Source organism: Oncorhynchus nerka, linkage group LG24 (genome assembly GCF_034236695.1).
Source record: "Oncorhynchus nerka isolate Pitt River linkage group LG24, Oner_Uvic_2.0, whole genome shotgun sequence".
NCBI classification, from domain to species: Eukaryota; Metazoa; Chordata; class Actinopteri; order Salmoniformes; family Salmonidae; genus Oncorhynchus; species Oncorhynchus nerka.
This window is the reverse complement of record NC_088419.1, coordinates 12,529,392-12,547,148: the sequence shown is the minus strand read 5'-3', so window position 1 is coordinate 12,547,148 and position 17,757 is coordinate 12,529,392. Positions and strand designations below refer to the sequence as shown.

The 17,757-nt window shown below is 40.6% G+C and overlaps 1 protein-coding gene across 1 annotated transcript in view; it reads right to left on the bottom strand.

The window, feature by feature from the left end:
- Positions 1–241: 241 nt before the first annotated feature.
- Positions 242–17,757, bottom strand: part of LOC115107265 (tumor necrosis factor alpha-induced protein 2-like) — a 31,603-nt gene continuing 14,087 nt past the window's right edge. The window contains exons 5-13 of the mRNA XM_029630652.2: positions 17,295–17,409; positions 16,132–16,254; positions 13,948–14,042; positions 13,239–13,331; positions 10,691–10,817; positions 8,271–8,396; positions 8,039–8,194; positions 6,391–6,512; positions 242–4,237 (exon numbers count right to left, since the gene is read on the bottom strand). Coding sequence (XP_029486512.1) covers positions 4,021–4,237; positions 6,391–6,512; positions 8,039–8,194; positions 8,271–8,396; positions 10,691–10,817; positions 13,239–13,331; positions 13,948–14,042; positions 16,132–16,254; positions 17,295–17,409 — 1,174 coding nt within the window. The 3' untranslated portion in view covers positions 242–4,020. The remainder of the gene's footprint in view (positions 4,238–6,390; positions 6,513–8,038; positions 8,195–8,270; positions 8,397–10,690; positions 10,818–13,238; positions 13,332–13,947; positions 14,043–16,131; positions 16,255–17,294; positions 17,410–17,757) is intronic.

Genomic DNA, 17,757 nt, shown 5'->3' with positions numbered 1-17,757 from the left:
AGTATGGGTTTATAGTTCTCTTGCGCCATCCTGTGGCAATCTGTGGGTATGACGTAACTCATTCGTTACACTATAGGCCTTCGTAGTGTTTAAAAAAAATGTTTTATACATATATTTTTTAATCAATTCATTCGTTCACAGTGCGGACCAAACCGAGGTCTCTGAACCGTTCTGTACGAATATGTGTACCGTTACACCCCTACACGGTACAGTATGGCACAGTAAAGTAACATATGGTACATACAGGACAGCAGAGTTTTATTCAGTAGAATACAGTAGACTACAGTATGGCATGCTACAGTATAGTAGAGGTTAATACAGTAGAGTACAGTACAGTCAAGTTTAATTCAGCAGCGTAGAGTACAGTTTAATTAATCTGAACACTGACATTGAGTCACCAACCACTCCTGGACATGATTCCAAAACCAAGCCACTGCAGGAGAGCACCAAAGGAGATGATCTATTGATTATGTTTCTTTGTTGCAGTCCGCACATGCAGGGCTGACTGTTCAACACCCCATATATTTAGGATTATTTTTTATTGGCAAGAATTTTATATAATAGTTCAAACTGAAAATAACAGAATGATGTGTCTTGTTGATTTGCATATCAGTTCATAATCCCGATGGCATGATATTGGGACATCAAAAATCTGTTCGAAATTATCTTGAATTTTATGCGGTATAGTTCTCAAAGCTCTCAACCTTTTATACAAGTTATTTTAAGCTATGCATGGTTTTGGATTGGCTGCAGACAAACTAATTCATTCCTTTCTCTTTTGAGTAATTGCCTCTTCCATTTTTGTGGCAGAGTTGTGATTGAGTTGGTTATATTTTTGTATTGAGCATACATCTCCATACACCTTTGTCAATTGCTTGGGTGACAACATTTTAGTGTCCTTGTTTACAATGTCATTCATAAACATGATACCGTCCTTATATACTTTATTTTATTAATTTTTATTTAATCTATATTTAACTAGAAAAGTCCGTTAAGAACAGGTTCTTGTTTACAATGAGGGCCTAGATGCGCCACGTCGATTCATCATCAAGTAGTATATTCAAGGCAATCCAGCTCCCTTGAGGATCTATTAACAGATTGCACATAAATATCTAGATTGTTTTTCAGTAGGATCATAAGTCGGTTAGGACATCTACTTTGTGGATGACACAAGTAATTTTTCCAACAATTGCTTACAGAGATTATTTCACTGTATCACAATCCCAGTGAGTCAGAAGTTTACATACACTATGTTGACTGTGCCTTTAAACAGCTTGGAAAATTCCAGAAAAATATGTGATGGCTTTAGAAGCTTCTGATAGGCTAATTGACATCATTTGAGGTGTACCTGTGGATGTATTTCAAGGCCTACCTTCAAACTCAGTGCCTCTTTGTTTGACATCATGGGAAAATCGAAAGAAATCCACAAAGACCTCAGAAAAATAATTGTATACCTCTACAAGTCTGGTTCATCCTTGGGAGCAATTTCCAAACGCCTGAAGATACCACGTTCATCTGTAGAAACAATAGTACTCAAGTAAAAACACCATGGGACCATGCAGCCGTCATACTGCTCATGAAGGAGTCGCGTTGTCTCCTGGAGGTTAATGTACTTTGGTGCGAAACATGCAAATGAATCCCAGAACAACAGCAAAGGACCTTGTGAGGATGCTGGAGGAAACAGGTACAAAAGTATCTATATCCACTGTAAAACGAGTCCTATATCGACATAACCTGAAAGGCCGCTCAGCATTGAAAAAGCCACTGCTCCAAAACCGCTATAAAAGCCAGACTACGGTTTGCAACTGCACATGGGGACAAAGATCATCCTTTTTGGAGAAATGTCTTCTGGTCTGATTTAACAAAAAATATAACTGTTTGACCATAATGACCATCGTTATGTTTGGAGGAAAAAGGGAGAGGCTTGCAAGCCGAAGAACACCATCCCAACCGTGAAGCACGGGGTGGCAGCATCATGTTGTGGCGGTGCTTTGCTGCAGGAGGGACTGTTGCACTTCACAAACTAGATAGCATCATGAGGTAGGACAATTATGTGAATATATTAAAGCAACATCTCAAGACATCAGTCAGGAAGTTAAAGCTTGGTCGCAAATGGGTCTTCCAAATGGACAATGACCCCAAGCATACTTCCAAAGTTGTGGTAAAATGGCTTAAGGACAACAAAGCCAAAGTATTGGAGTGGCCATCACAAAGCCCTGGCCTCAATCCTATAGAAAATATGTGGGAAGAACTGAAAAAGTGTGTGTGAGCAAGGAGGCCTACAAACCTGACAGTTACACCAGCTCTGTCAGGAGGAATGGGCCAAAATTCACCCAACTTATTGTGGGAAGCTTGTGGAAGGCTACCTGAAACGTTTGACCAAAGTTAAACAATATAAAGGCAATCCTACTAAATACTAATTAAGTGTATGTAAACTTCTGACCCACTGGGAATGTGATGAAAGAAATAAAAGCTGAAATAAATCATTCTCTCTACTATTATTCTGACATTTCACATTCTGAAAATAAAGTGGTGATCCTAACAGACCTAAGACAGGGAATTGTTTTACTAGGATTAAATGTCAGGAATTGTGAAAAACTGAGTTTAAATGTATTTGGTTAAGGTGTACATAAACTTCAACTGTAGGTTATATTTTGAGATACCACTGTCTTTACCACCATTTTGAGATACTTATCCATACTTACCAGTTCCACCATAATAAATGCCTGTCCATTATCCATGTAGATGTACCATGATAGATACCCTGCTACACATACTGCTCCATCTCCCTCTAAGTAGATCTCCAGTTGTCTTCCATTTTCCCTCCCGGGAAAAAAAACGTCCCCAACCCAGGTTGGGAAATTTTCCCTGTCACTAGAAGACTACCCCCGTACACATGGATCCTAGGGCACAAACGAAGTTGGGACCTGTCCCTTGAAGAGCATAAAGTGTCACTTGCAGCAGAACGCAGTTCTAACCCTTTCAACAACAGTTGTACTACATTCGGAAAGTCTTTCCACATGTTGTTACCTTCCAGTCTTATTCTAAAATGGATTCAATTGTTTTTTTTCCCCCTCTCATCAATCTACACACAATACCACATAATGACAAAGGAAAAAACGGTTTTAATACATTTTAGCAAATGTATAAAAAAACTAAACGGAAATATCACATTTACATAAGTATTAAGACCCTTAACTAAGTACTTTGTTGAAGCACCTTTGGCAGTGATTACAGCCTCGGGTCCTTTTTTGGTTCTTGAGTTCAATCTTGTTTTTCATGGTCTGAGAGTCTTTAGGTGCCTTTTGGCAAACTCCAAGCGGGCTGTCATGTGTCTTTTACTGAGGGTTGAATTCTGTCTGGCCACTCTACCATAAAGGCCTGATTGGTAGAGTGCTGCAGAGATGGTTGTCCTTCTGGAAGGTTCTCCCATCACCACAGAGGAACTCTAGAGCTCTGACAGAGTGACCATCGGGTTCTTGGTCACCTCCCAGACCAAGGCCCTTCTCCCCTGATTGCTCAGTTTGGCAGGGGGCAGCTCTAGGAAGAGTCTTGGTGGTTCCAAACTTCTTCCATTTAAGAATCATGGCCACTGTGTTGTTGGGGACCTTCAATGCTGCAGAATGTTTTTGGTACCCTTCCCCAGATCTGTGCCTCGACACAATCCTGTCTCGGAGCTCTACCAACAATTGCTTGGACCTCATGGCTTGGTTGTTGCTCTGACATGCACTGTCAACTGTGGCACCTTTTATATAGACAGGTGTGTGCCTTTCCAAATCATGTCCAATCAATTGAATTTACCACAGGTGGACTCCAATCAAGTTGTAGAAACATCTCAAGGATGATCAATGGAAAAATGATGCACCTGAGCTCAATTTTGAGTCTCATAGCAAAGGGTCTGAATACTTACGTAAATAAACTATTTCTGTTTTTTATTTTGATACATTTGCAAAAATGTCTGAACCTGTTTTTTTTTTTTGTTTTTTTGAGGAGCGACAAAATGGGTAGATTGGCCAATGTCTAATCCTGGCTTGAATACCCCCTTCCCCCATAACAGATGCACGCTGGTCTGCACATGTTCCAAGTTTTGCCCGCTGGGACCTTGGAGAAGAATGGTGGGATGGTATTGCAGGTGGTGACCGTGGGCCGGTTCTCTACCAGGCTCTCTTTGATGCTGCGGACATCAGCAGTGGATAGGTTGGCTTTGAGGGAAAGCAGAGCCGAAATATGTCTCCAACTGAGAAAGGTGGAAGAGCAAAAAAAACAGTCGTCAACAAAGTTCAAAACACTCAATTTTAGTCCATTATAGTTCATCAACATGCAGCCATGTGAAAAAGCAAGCACAACCCCTGGAAAGTGGTATTTTTTTGTAAATATTTGGACAGATGGATATGTAATCTTCACTTCAACACTGTTGACAGATGAAGGTAACCTAATTTAACAAATTAAACTTTAAGATTATACTTTGTAATAATTTATTGATCAAAAAGTTAAAAAAATAAAAATGCAATTCCATAGTGCACCCCTAGCTTCAATAGCTGGTGTTGCCCCCTTTGGCTGAAATAACTTAATGCAGTGCATTTCTTGTAACTGTCTATCAGTCTCTTATACTGACTGGGAGGAATTTTTTCCACTCTTCTTTACAGTACTGCTTCAACTGTGTCATGTTCGAGGGATTTCTTGCTTTCACGGCCCGCTTCAAGTCCCCCAACAGCATTTCGACAGGATTGAGATCTTGGCTTTGACTCAGCCATTCCATAACCCTCCGCTTCTTCTTTTTGAGCCATTCTGTTATAGCTTTGCTTGTGTGTTTTAGATCATTGTCCTGTTGCAAGATCCATGTTCGGCCTCAATTCCATTGCTCTCAGGAAACCGGGCCCTGGCCAATCTGATAGCAGACAATTTCGTCTAGAGACCATTCAGCCTGACTTGCCTAGTTTAAATCCCCTGAAAACATCATGATTGATTTGACATAACTATTGGAACATTATATAAAAAATAAAATGTGTGTGAGCCTGTGTATGAATTACCTTGTTTCATAGGCTACTGTATATTGCAAGCAATTATGACCATTGGGCAACAGGAGGAAAGTTACTTCAACACTCACATCAAAATCTTTCTGCGAACCCGCCACTAGTTGTAGCTGGGCAGATTTAATCTACCATATCCGAGCCAAATCAATAGTGTAGCTGGGCAGATTTAATCTACCATATCCGAGCCAAATCAATAGTGGCGCAAATCTAGCAATAGACAAGCACAGAGCCAGCAAGCCAGCAGTACCTGCAAGCAAAATACTTCAGGAACCAAAATACCAAATATGTCTAAACAAAACCTGAATCATTTGTTTTGCTTTCAAACGTTTATTTCAGCAGATGGTGCAAAGTGCATAGTGCAATGTCAAATATGTATCAGAAATATAGAGGAGAAGACCAGAACCATGTCAAATATGTATCAGAAATATAGAGGAGAAGACCAGAACCATGTCAAATATGTATCAGAAATATAGAGGAGAAGACCAGAACCATGTCAAATATATATCAGAAATATAGAGGAGAAGACCAGAACCATGTCAAATATATATCAGAAATATAGAGGAGAAGACCAGAACCATGTCAAATATGTATCAGAAATATAGAGGAGAAGACCAGAACCATGTCAAATATGTATCAGAAATATAGAGGAGAAGACCAGAACCATGTCAAATATGTATCAGAAATATAGAGAAGACCAGAACCTTGTCAAATATGTATCAGAAATATAGAGGAGAAGACCAGAACCTTGTCAAATATGTATCAGAAATATAGAGGAGAAGACCAGAACCATGTCAAATATGTATCAGAAATATAGAGGAGAAGACCAGAACCTTGTCAAATATGTATCAGAAATATAGAGGAGAAGACCAGAACCTTGTCAAATATGTATCAGAAATATAGAGGAGAAGACCAGAACCATGTCAAATATGTATCAGAAATATAGAGGAGAAGACCAGAACCATGTCAAATATGTATCAGAAATATAGAGGAGAAGACCAGAACCATGTCGAACTTCAAAACTCCGACCCAGTGACTCAGACATGAGCACTGGGAGTCGGATTTCAGCCATAGACCATTGGTGACACGGACTTGGACTCGACTCGGATTTAGCCATAGGTACTCGAGCACAGGGGACTTGGACTCAACTCGGATTTAGCCATAGGTACTCGAGCACAGGGGACTTGGACTCGACTCGGATTTAGCCATAGGTACTCGAGCACAGGGGACTTGACCTTGAGATTTAGTGACTCGACTACAACACTGGTACCAGGTCATGTGACTGGGGTTCTGTGATTATATGAATGTAAACTCTCCATCTATGTCTTCAGCCTGTGGAGGGGCTGTCTGTCTGTCTCACCTAAGGTCTGGGAAGTCCCTAGCCAGGGTGACAATCTCCAGCTGGATGCTTCCTGGGTCCTGCAGTCTGACCACCTCCGCCATTTTAGGGAGGACCTCACTCAGCCAGCATATTTTGGACCCCTATGGACAGTGGATAGGTAAGATTATGCATACTTTCATATTTAATGTCTGTCATTTACTGTATTATGGCATTAAAATGTCGAATTTACTGCATTGAGATGTTTACATTCACTTTAAATAAAGTTGCATTTGATTTGATACTACACTGAACAAAAATATAAACGCAACATGTAAAGTGTTGGTCCCATGTTTCATGAAGCTGAAATAACAGATCCCTGAAATGTTCCAAACATACAATAAAAGCTTATTTCTCTGAAAAGTTGACAGACCTCTCCCCATCTTTACAACCATTGAATCTATATGTTTTGACCAAGACAGTTTACAATCTAAGGTAACGCCAAGTAAATTAGTATCCTCAACTTGTTCAACAGCCACATCATTCATTACCGGATTCAGCTGAGGTCTATAACTTAGGGAATCATTTGTACCAAATACAACGCTCTTAGTTGTGGAGATGTTCAGGACCAGTTTATTACTGACCACCTATTTCCAAAAAAGACTGCAACTCTTTGTTTAAGGGTTTCAGTGACTTCATTAGCTGTGGTTGCTGATGCGTTTATGGTTGAATCATCAGCATTAAAATAATTACAGTTGCAACATCAAATTGTTTTGTGATGAATAAGCCATCTGATTCAATGAAAGATCGGAGTTGAATTTCTCTTTCTGCCCATCGTTTCGTTTAAAGTACTCCAAAGTTTTTCTGAAAGAAGTTGAATACATTTTATCATCTTGTGTTAGAAATACATAGGCTTGCTAACACTCATATTCTTTATTTTATAGATAGCCTATATCTCACAGAACATTCATTATGGAGGGATGGAGTGACGAGGTTGGCCTGCTATAGAGCAGCGAGAGAGAAAGCTCGAGGAAGGTGCTGACAGACAGGTGATGAGGGAAGTGATCAAGCTCCTCGTGAAAGGCATGAAGAGGGAAGGAGAGAAAGGTTGAGAAAAGGGGAATGAGAGACTGGGGAAAGAAAGAAAACGGAAACATGAGCAAGCAGAGAGATGGAGACCGAATGAGAGGAGAAAGAGAAGGCTGGAGGACATAGTGGGAAAAAAAGAGACGGAATGAAAAAGAACAGAAGGTTTGGTGGGTGAGAAAAAATATTGGAGGGCGAGAGAGCAAGTGCATATTTCTGGAGGAGAGAAAAAGAGAGATGGAAAGACATGAGAAGAGAATGGAAGAGGACAGAGAATGAGAAGAGAAATAGAAACAGGCAGAGGACATGCAAATTAGAAAGGAGGAGAAGAAATAGAGCAGACACACTGCAGAGCAAGAGGAAGACCTAGAAAGGAATGCAGAATGGCCAGAGACTAAAGAAAGTGAAAGTGATGATGAAGAACAATACAGTACATAGAAAGTCAAAGCTTGGAAGTGTTTGAGTAGTTTGTGGGTCAGAGCAAGAACAATGCTATTACTTTCATGTGTTTGTGTACACAAACGCTCAAGCTATATTAACTGCAATATGAGGTGTGTGTGTGTGTGTGTGTGTGTGTGTGTGTGTGTGCGTCTTCGGTGCTTACCGCTTCAGTAAAGTAGGTACTCAGTTTGATGCTGTCTTCAGCCAGTAATTTGGCTGCTGCCTCCTGCTGCTCCTTGTCCTTCAGCCTCATCTTCCTCTTCATCATCCTCTTCACATACTCCACCATCATCTCCATGTGCAGCCGGCCCAGCAGCTCCTACACACACAAATGTCCATATGTGTGTAATGTTACTATGTGTGTAAGGTCAATGTGTGTGTGAGTGTTAACGTACCTCCATACAAATGGATTTGAGGTCTGTGAATTGCTGCATGTGTCTGTCCAGTGTCCCCAGAACTTCATCCAGTACCATCTGACCCCCAGTAAACCAGGCCTGTGTCCACAGCCTATGGTACTGCACCTGAGGATACAGGAAGTCATGGAGAGGTTAATATCTGACCTTGAAGCAGTTGGTACCAGTGGTCAGAAAATGCTGCAGAGGCACAGACTCATTAGCATTTTTTCCCCTTTCTGTTATTTCATAAAATCGTAGAAATGAGCACCACTTGGTTTCTGCCTGGAAATGACCCAGAGGATCTTTGACCCAGTTTGATAGAAATTTAGGGGAGTCCATTGACAGGATATTGGACCAGTTTGAATGGCGATGTCCACTGCTCTCAGGGAGTGACTCGACACAGGGCAAGACCACCACCCAGCTGCCCGCTCCGAGGTCTCCACCCTTAACACCCCTCTGCTGTTACACGGGGCCTCGATGAAAGCACCACCAGACTTGTTTCGGGTGCAGAGAAGAATCAGCCCTCACTGAATCTCCTGTGTGCCTACTGTAGACATCCTGACATCTCAGGCACTGCAGTGGAGCCCACTGTGGCAGAAAAGCGCAGACCAGCTACGAGCCGTCTGCTGACAGTACTTTTTTTAAATTCCACCTGTAGTTAGTGAAGTTAGCTAGCTAGCTAGTTAGTGCTAACAAATTGCTAGCATCAACTATCTAGCTTCTTAGTACCTGATTAACTAGCCATTATTAAATACTATAGCTGTCATTGTTACTGTAGCCTGTACATCTTGCCTTTTTCACAGCCTTCACAAATCCTGTTGTTCCCCAGCAGTGTTGATTTGTTCAAATTCTATTTGCTTCCATTTCGTTTCAATGTTGTTGTTTTTTTTTTGGCAAGTTGTTGGTATTATAATGGGTCCTTTTTAAAATAAATAAAAAAGTACATCTGTGCTCCCATTTGACCATGTTTCTTGGAGATCCTTTTGAATGGTCCAGTTTTGTGATACTCTCAGCTCATCCTGTGGTATAAGCACATTCATAACTGTTTAATAACACTTCAAATTAAGGTCACTTTACTTAAGGCATCTATGCACACTCTATAGGGCCTGTTAGGTTCTAATTCTCAGAGAAAATAACTCTACGGACACTATGAAAGCTTAACCAAGACACTATGAAAAGCTTAACCAAGACTCTATGAAAAGCTTAACCAAGACACTATGAAAAGCTTAACCAAGACACGATGAAAAGCTTAACCAAGACACGATGAAAAGCTTAACCAAGACACTATGAAAAGCTTAACCAAGACTCTATGAAAAGCTTAACCAAGACTCTATGAAAAGCTTAACCAAGACTCTATGAAAAGCTTTAACCAAGACTCTATGAAAAGCTTAACCAAGACTCTATGAAAAGCTTAACCAAGACTCTATGAAAAGCTTAACCAAGACTCTATGAAAAGCTTAACCAAGACTCTATGAAAAGCTTAACCAAGTTAAATTCCTCCCAGAGGATCAATACAGCTGCATTAGACAAAACATGTTTCCACCAACACTAGTATATATACTCCAATTTAGGCACAACTCCTTCTCTCCAATCCTTACATCTTTTATGGTTTGACAGGAAGACAAAGTGATTGGATAATAAACCATTGTTTCTCCCTTAAGGGGATCTGACCTCAACCCCCTTGATGCCTAATCCAAAGACCTCCACATGTATCCCCTATAGCAATCCTGTGACTTCCTCCCGTCCACACAACACATTCCAAAGTCATCTGGCTCCTACAGATAACCATTAACTTCTGATGTAAAAAACAGTCTCTATCACTCCTCAGATACTATACTTCTGAGTATTACAATGTTCCAAGTTTAACCCAGAATCTAACAGGGCATATGACATTCTATATACACAGAGGGTGGTAAATTACACAACATCCTGTTATTACATCTGGTATGTAGAATATAATGCAGCATGTAATAACATATGACTTAAGTTGTCAAGACGACTGTATAATAGTAGTTGTTATTAACAGTTGACATTAGAGCATGACAACAGGATGAACAGTCATTTATAACACCCATTATAATCGGTTTCATAACATCTCATGCCGTGACTCATAAGTCTTGAACATTACTTACGACAGCTTATGACAAATGTTATGTGTTATATAGCTGTTATAATGGCATATGAATGCATGCATAAGGACAGTAAACTGTTTTTACGATTTGTTAAGATTTTAACTATGATGCTATCCAGAGGCCGTTTAACTCGTTGCTAAGGCAAAATCATCCAATTTGAGAAAGGCTGTCTGGGATTTTGAACTAGATGCCAAAAGTCAACCAAATTAACGGAGCAAACGGAGCATTGTACATTGGAGTATTGCTAGACTATTATGCTTGGTGTCTCTGCTGTCACATGTAGCCTACCCTGAGCTCCTCATGTATGGGGCCGGTGAAGTATCCGTAGCCACAGTCTCTCAGGTCTGCCAATGTGGACATACAGCTTGTCCTGATCTCTTCTGGGATTGACTCCTCTCTTCCCACTATGAAGTCTCTGTAAAGGAGGAACCAATGTCATTACATCAATGTTGGATTTATGAAGTCAAATAAGAGGTTGGGAGGATTGGAGGGATAGAATGACAATGGCAGTTCAAAAGGTACTTTCAATCACCGAGCCGACAAGGTCAAAATCTGTCGTTCTGCCCCTGAGCAAGGCAGTTAACCCACTGTTCCCCCGGGCGCTGATGACGTGGATGTCGATTAAGGCAGTCCCCCGCAGGGGTTGGGTTAAATGCAGTGATGTACTTAAGTAAAAATACTTTAAAGTACTATTTAAGTAGTTTTTGGGGGATATCTGTACCCAAAAGGAGCACCAGGGGACAAGCTGGCCCAACGGATAGTAGCCCAGCCCAGCATGTGAGTAAAGGTGATCAGAGGCAGTTAAGCACAGCTGACGGTACTAATCACCTATTTTCTTCCACCTACAAGAACCGGCAGTGGGGGAGACTGGAGGAAAAACAGGGTGGTTGATTCTCCAAAGGGGAGGATTTACCTGATGAAAAGGGAGAAGAAGAGGACAAACTACCTCTTGGGAATGGCAACCAGGGATCTGCAACACCAACCGAAAGGAGCTCTCCACGAACAGATAGTTAATAAGGCAGAGACACACCCGTGATTTATGTTATAGTTAAAAGTTACTCACCTTGTGTTCGTTATTCCTGTAAAGAAGAAGATTTGTGATATCCTTGTGAGATCATCCTTGATTGTGTGGGAGTGTTTGAGAAGAGAAAATACCTCAATAGAGAACTTTGTTCAATGTGAGAAAACCTGCTCCCGACTCGTTTATTCCACCTTTCCACTTTAGAGCAACCTAAGTCCGCTCACAGTACTTTACTATATATATTTTTAACAACTTTTACTTCACTACATTCCCAAAGAGAATACTGTACTTTTTACTCCATACATTTACTCCTGGCATCCAAAAGTACTCGTTATATTTTTAATGCTTAGCAGGACAGGACAATGGTCCAATTCACGCATTTATCACTTGAACATCCCTGGTCATCTCTACTGCCTCTGATCTGGTGGACTCACTAAACAGAGCACATCCCTGGTCATCTCTACTGCCTCTGATCTGGTGGACTCACTAAACAGAGCACATCCCTGGTCATCTCTACTGCCTCTGATCTGGTGGACTCACTAAACAGAGAACAGTCATCTCTACCGCCTCTGATCTGGTGGACTCACTAAACAGAGAACATCCCTGGTCATCTCTACTGCCTCTGATCTGGTGGACTCACTAAACAGAGAACATCCCTGGTCATCTCTACTGCCTCTGATCTGGTGGACTCACTAAACAGAGAACATCCCTGGTCATCTCTACTGCCTCTGATCTGGTGGACTCACTAAACAGAGCACATCCCTGGTCATCTCTACTGCCTCTGATCTGGTGGACTCACTAAACAGAGAACATCCCTGGTCACCTCTACTGCCTCTGATCTGGTGGACTCATTAAACAGAGCACATCCCTGGTCATCTCTACTGCCTCTGATCTGGTGGATTCACTAAACAGAGAACATCCCTGGTCACCTCTACTGCCTCTGATCTGGTGGACTCATTAAACAGAGAACATCCCTGGTCATCTCTACTGCCTCTGATCTGGTGGACTCACTAAACAGAGAACATCCCTGGTCACCTCTACTGCCTCTGATCTGGTGGACTCATTAAACAGAGAACATCCCTGGTCATCTCTACAGCCTCTGATCTGGTGGACTCACTAAACAGAGCAAATCCCTGGTCACCTCTACTGCCTCTGATCTGGTGGACTAAACACAAATGCTTCGGAAGTAAATAATGTATGAGTGTTGGAGTGTGTCCCTGGCTATCCGTAAAAAATATATATATATGTAAATTGTGCCGTCTGGTTTGCTTAATACAAGGAATTTGAAATGATTTATACTTTTCCTTTTGATCCTTAAGTATATTTTAGCAATTAAATGTACTGTTGATACTTAAGTAAATTTAAAACCAAATACTTCTAGACTTTGACTAAAGTAATATTTTACTGGGTTACTTTTACTTGAGTCATTTTATATTAAGGTATCTTTACTTTTACTCAAGTATGACAATTGGGTACTTTTTCCACCAAATGCGGAAGACACATTTTCAATTGAATGCATTCAGTTACAACTGATCTTTCCCTTTTGTGGAGTGTCTAAAAGTAGCTAGATAAGTAGAACAAATGATACAACTTCAGATTGTGAGACTGCATGCATATAGATCAATACTGTTTCATGAGATTGGGGATTAGTAGAAACAAAAAGCATTTATAAAATTCTTATTTAGTGCTTATGAATGCTTTATGTAAGGATTATACATGTGTTATGAAGCTCATGTGTAGCTAGCTACCCTTCAAATACCAAGCAAATTCATGAAACAAATGACTTGGCGAAATGGACAACGGTCGTTAGCCTACCTGAATTGTTCGATGCTAACCAGGTTAGCTTTCACGACTGCCTGAGTGTTCTCCCCTGTTCTCTTCACAAATTCTTCAAGAGAGCTCTTATAACTGCAAATATACATTGTACAAAATGTCAACAGGCATCTCCAGGTTCTTCTTTATCATGTCAGTAAAATGTTGAATAGTAACAATGCAGTGCATATTACTCATTTGTAGCATACATATCCATTATGAACTAAACCAGGTCAAAGACAGTCTGCAACAAAACAGTGTAGATAGATCACCAAGGTTGACTTACCAACTCCCAGGAAAAAAGGCCATGTAGAATTACGCAATTTGTCTGTGTGGCTTTGGAACCAGAACATTGTAAGCTAATTGAATGGCTTTGAGCATGATGCTGGATATCAACGTGCATGTTCATCAGTAAAATATTATTTCGCTCAGTGTGGACAGGCCTAAGCCAAACCATTCAAATTTAATGCAAAAACTAATTTGGTTTTCCAATAGAAACTTGGTGAATGAGTTAAGAAGAACAATGGAAAAGCAAACGATAAACTACGACAGGATGTGTTCATTAAGGTACACAACCACAATGTTTTGCAATGGAAAAGGAAAATCAGTGTTACTTATTGGACAAGTCCGGATAGGCACCAAATGGACTGAAACAGAGAGAGACTAAGGAGCATGACCCAGTGGCCAGGGCTATAAGGAATGGGTACTCTACCTTATCAAGAAGCTGTCCAGCTGACGCAGGATTCTCTGGGCTTTAGCCTCACTGCCCAGAATAGTCCTGGCCTCTCTCATGGCCCCATCAACAGCCTAGTAAACAGAACAACATGCAGTATTAGCACATAAAACCTGACCCTGTACAGTCAACATAGCTTAGAGCAGGGATGGGATTAATTCCATGAAAACTCAATTCAGTGTAGTGTTAGGTTCTAATTCTCAGAGTAAAAAAACTCTACGGACACTATGAAAAGCTTAACCAAGACACTATGAAAAGCTTAACCAAGACACTATGAAAAGCTTAACCAAGACTCTATGAAAAGCTTAACCAAGACTCTATGAAAAGCTTAACCAAGACACTATGAAAAGCTTAACCAAGACACTATGAAAAGCTTAACCAAGACACTATGAAAAGCTTAACCAAGACACTATGAAAAGCTTAACCAAGACACTATGAAAAGCTTAACCAAGACACTATGAAAAGCTTAACCAAGACACTATGAAAGCTTAACCAAGACACTATGAAAGGCTTAACCAATACACTATGAAAAGCTTAACCAAGACACTATGAAAAGCTTAACCAAGACACTATGAAAAGCTTAACCAAGACACTATGAAAAGCTAACCAAGACACTATGAAAAGCTTAACCAAAACACTATAAAAAGCTTAACCAAGACACTATGAAAAGCTTAACCAAGACACTATGAAAAGCTTAACCAAGACACTATGAAAAGCTTAACCAAAACACTATAAAAAGCTTAACCAAGACACTATGAAAAGCTTAACCAAGACACTATGAAAAGCTTAACCAAGACACTATGAAAAGCTTAACCAAGACACTTTGAAAAGCTTAACCAAGACACTATGAAAAGCTTAACCAAGACTCTATGAAAAGCTTAACCAAGACACTATGAAAGCTTAACCAAGACACTATGAAAAGCTTAACCAAGACTCTATGAAAAGCTTAACCAAGACTCTATGAAAAGCTTAACCAAGACTCTATGAAACGTTTAACCAAGACACTATGAAAGCTTAACCAAGACACTATGAAAAGCTTAACCAAGACACTATGAAAAGCTTAACCAAGACACTATGAAAAGCTTAAACAAGACACTATGAAAAGCTTAACCAAGTTAAATTCCTCCCAGAGGATCAATACCGCTGCATTAGACAAAACATGTTTCCACCACCACTTTATTTTCTCCGTTATTTTACCAGGTAAGTTGACTGAGAACACGTTCTCATTTACAGCAACCGTGATGGTTCGAGGGCCAGATTGGGAATTTAGCCAGGACACCGTGGTTAACACCACTACTCTTACGATAAGTGCCATGGGATCTTTTATGACCTCAGAGAGTCAGGACACCCGTTTAACGTTCCATACGAAAGGCGGCACCCTACACAGGGCCCGCAATCCCCAATCACTGCCCTGGGGCATTGGGATATTTTTTAGACCAGAGGAAAGAGTGCCTCCTACCGGCCCTCCAACACCACTTCCAGCAGCATCTGGTCTCCCATCCAGGGACTGACCAGGACCAACCCTGCTTAGCTTCAGAAGCAAGCCAGCAGTGGTATGCAGGGTGGTATGCTGCTGGTAAGCTGCTGGCACCACAAGTATATATACTCCAATTTAGGCACAACTCCTTCTCTCCAATCCTTACATCTATTATGGTTTGACAGGAAGACAAAGTAATAGGGTAATAAACCATAATTTCTTCATTAAGGGCGTCTGACCTGACCTTAACCTCTCATTTGCCTTATCCACAGATGTCCACCCGTCTCCCCTATAGCAATCCTGTGACTTCCTCCCATCCAACCAGCACATTCCAGCACATTCCAAAGCCATATGGCTCCTACAGATAACCATTAACTTCTGATGTAAAACCCCTCTAAACCTCAGCACTCCATCAGTGACATGAATAAGTATATTTTCATATTCTCAGAACCCAACAGTAGAAATGTATGAAATTGGTTGTTGGTTTTGGAGGGTAATGTCAGTTTAAATGGAATTATGTCAATGTTGACATGTCAATATGAAGCTTCTATAAAACCATGCGGGAGAAAAAGCTACTTCATATCTGTGGTATGAAAACAAAGAAGAACATGTTCAGGTCAAAGAAAGAGTAGGGCTGAACACAGACAAGTACTAGAAGAAGTAGTAGTAATCCAATAGGTTTCAACCTGTATGATGTCAATGGCCAGAGGACAGAAGCAGTACCCATCAATGAGTTCTGGACTCTTTCCACTGAGCCAACCCTCCTCCTCTTTACTGAGAGCCTTGGAGAACCAGGTCCTGACTTTACTCTGAAATCGACATAGCACAGGTCATCACAATTCTGTAAGTTTGACACTACGGTTCTGAAAGACATTCCATGCAACATTATAAAAGAATACATTATTTCCAATTCTAAAGCACTCTGAAAGTAGCCTGGTCCCAGATATGTTTGTGCCATCTTGCCAAGCCCTGTGGTCATTAACACACCATAGCAGTTGGCAAGACAGCACAAACAGATTTGGGACCAGGCTACTCTGAAAGTACACACTCTTAGAAAAAACGGTTCCGAAAGGGTTCTTCGGCTGTTCCCATAGGAGAACCCTTTTTGGTTCCAGGTAGAACTATTTTGAGTTCCATGTAGAACCCTCTGTGGAAAGGGTGCTACCTGGAGCCATTGTCACGTTCTGACCTTTATTTCCTTTGTTTTGTCTTTATTTAGTATGGTCAGGGCGTGAAGTCTATGTTTTTCAAATTTCTGTGTTTGGCCTGATATGGTCCTCAATCAGAAGCAGCTGTTTATCGTTGTCCCTGATTGAGAACCATATTTAGGTAGCCTGGTTTTCACTGTTGTTTTGTGGGTGTTGGTTTCCTGTGTCAGTGTTTGTGCCACACTGTTTCGTTGAATTTCACTTTGTTATTTTGTATTCTGTCGTGTTCAGTTTTTCTATTAAAAACATGGACACTTACCACGCTGCATTTTGGTCCGATCCTTGCTACACCTCTTCAGATGAAGAAGAGGAAATCTGTCGTTACAGCCATAAAGGTTTATTCAAGGGTTATCCTATGGGGAGAGCTGGAAAAACCCTTTTGGAATAATTTTTTTCTAAGAGTGTAGGGATTGGAAAGATAGCGCAAACATCTTGGACCAGACTACTTTCAGAGTGCTTTAGAATTGGAAATAATGTTGTTGGTTTTTTTTCTAAGAGTGTATGGTCGTTAACACACCATAGCAGTTTGCAAGACAGCACAAATAGATCTGGGACCAGGCTACTCTGAAAGGATGGTCTAGACGTATACACATGGATTTAGCCTGTTCATTAAATGTAGCTGTTTCTGGCATCCTGTTTACCTCTTTTTGTAGTAGATACTGCTCCTCCAATGTTGTGAGATCCTTCTCAGATAAAAGAGTTCCCAAAGACTCCATGTTGATGTGCCCCTCAAGGTCTTTGTGTTTTAAGATGTCACTGAAACAGATAAACATGTTGTAAATGACATCAAGTCATTGATAGAAACCATACGAGACATCTCAGAAACACTCAGACTGTACAAGGCAGGAGGATAATGTAGGCAACCTTCAGCTATCAGCTACGCAAAATATGCAGCATTTATGTTAGCAGACTTTCTAAAAAGGGGAACTAGCCTTTTTTTAAAGGGGAAGGTCAGGATTTTACAACTTTGTTAAATGATTCATCATAATGTAAATAGTCTATGGGTCTGGAGAAACTATAATCCATGGTTCAGTTCTTTAAAACAGCCACTACAAACTTCAGCTAACTTTAGCCACTGCTAGCTAACAATCAATGGAAATTATA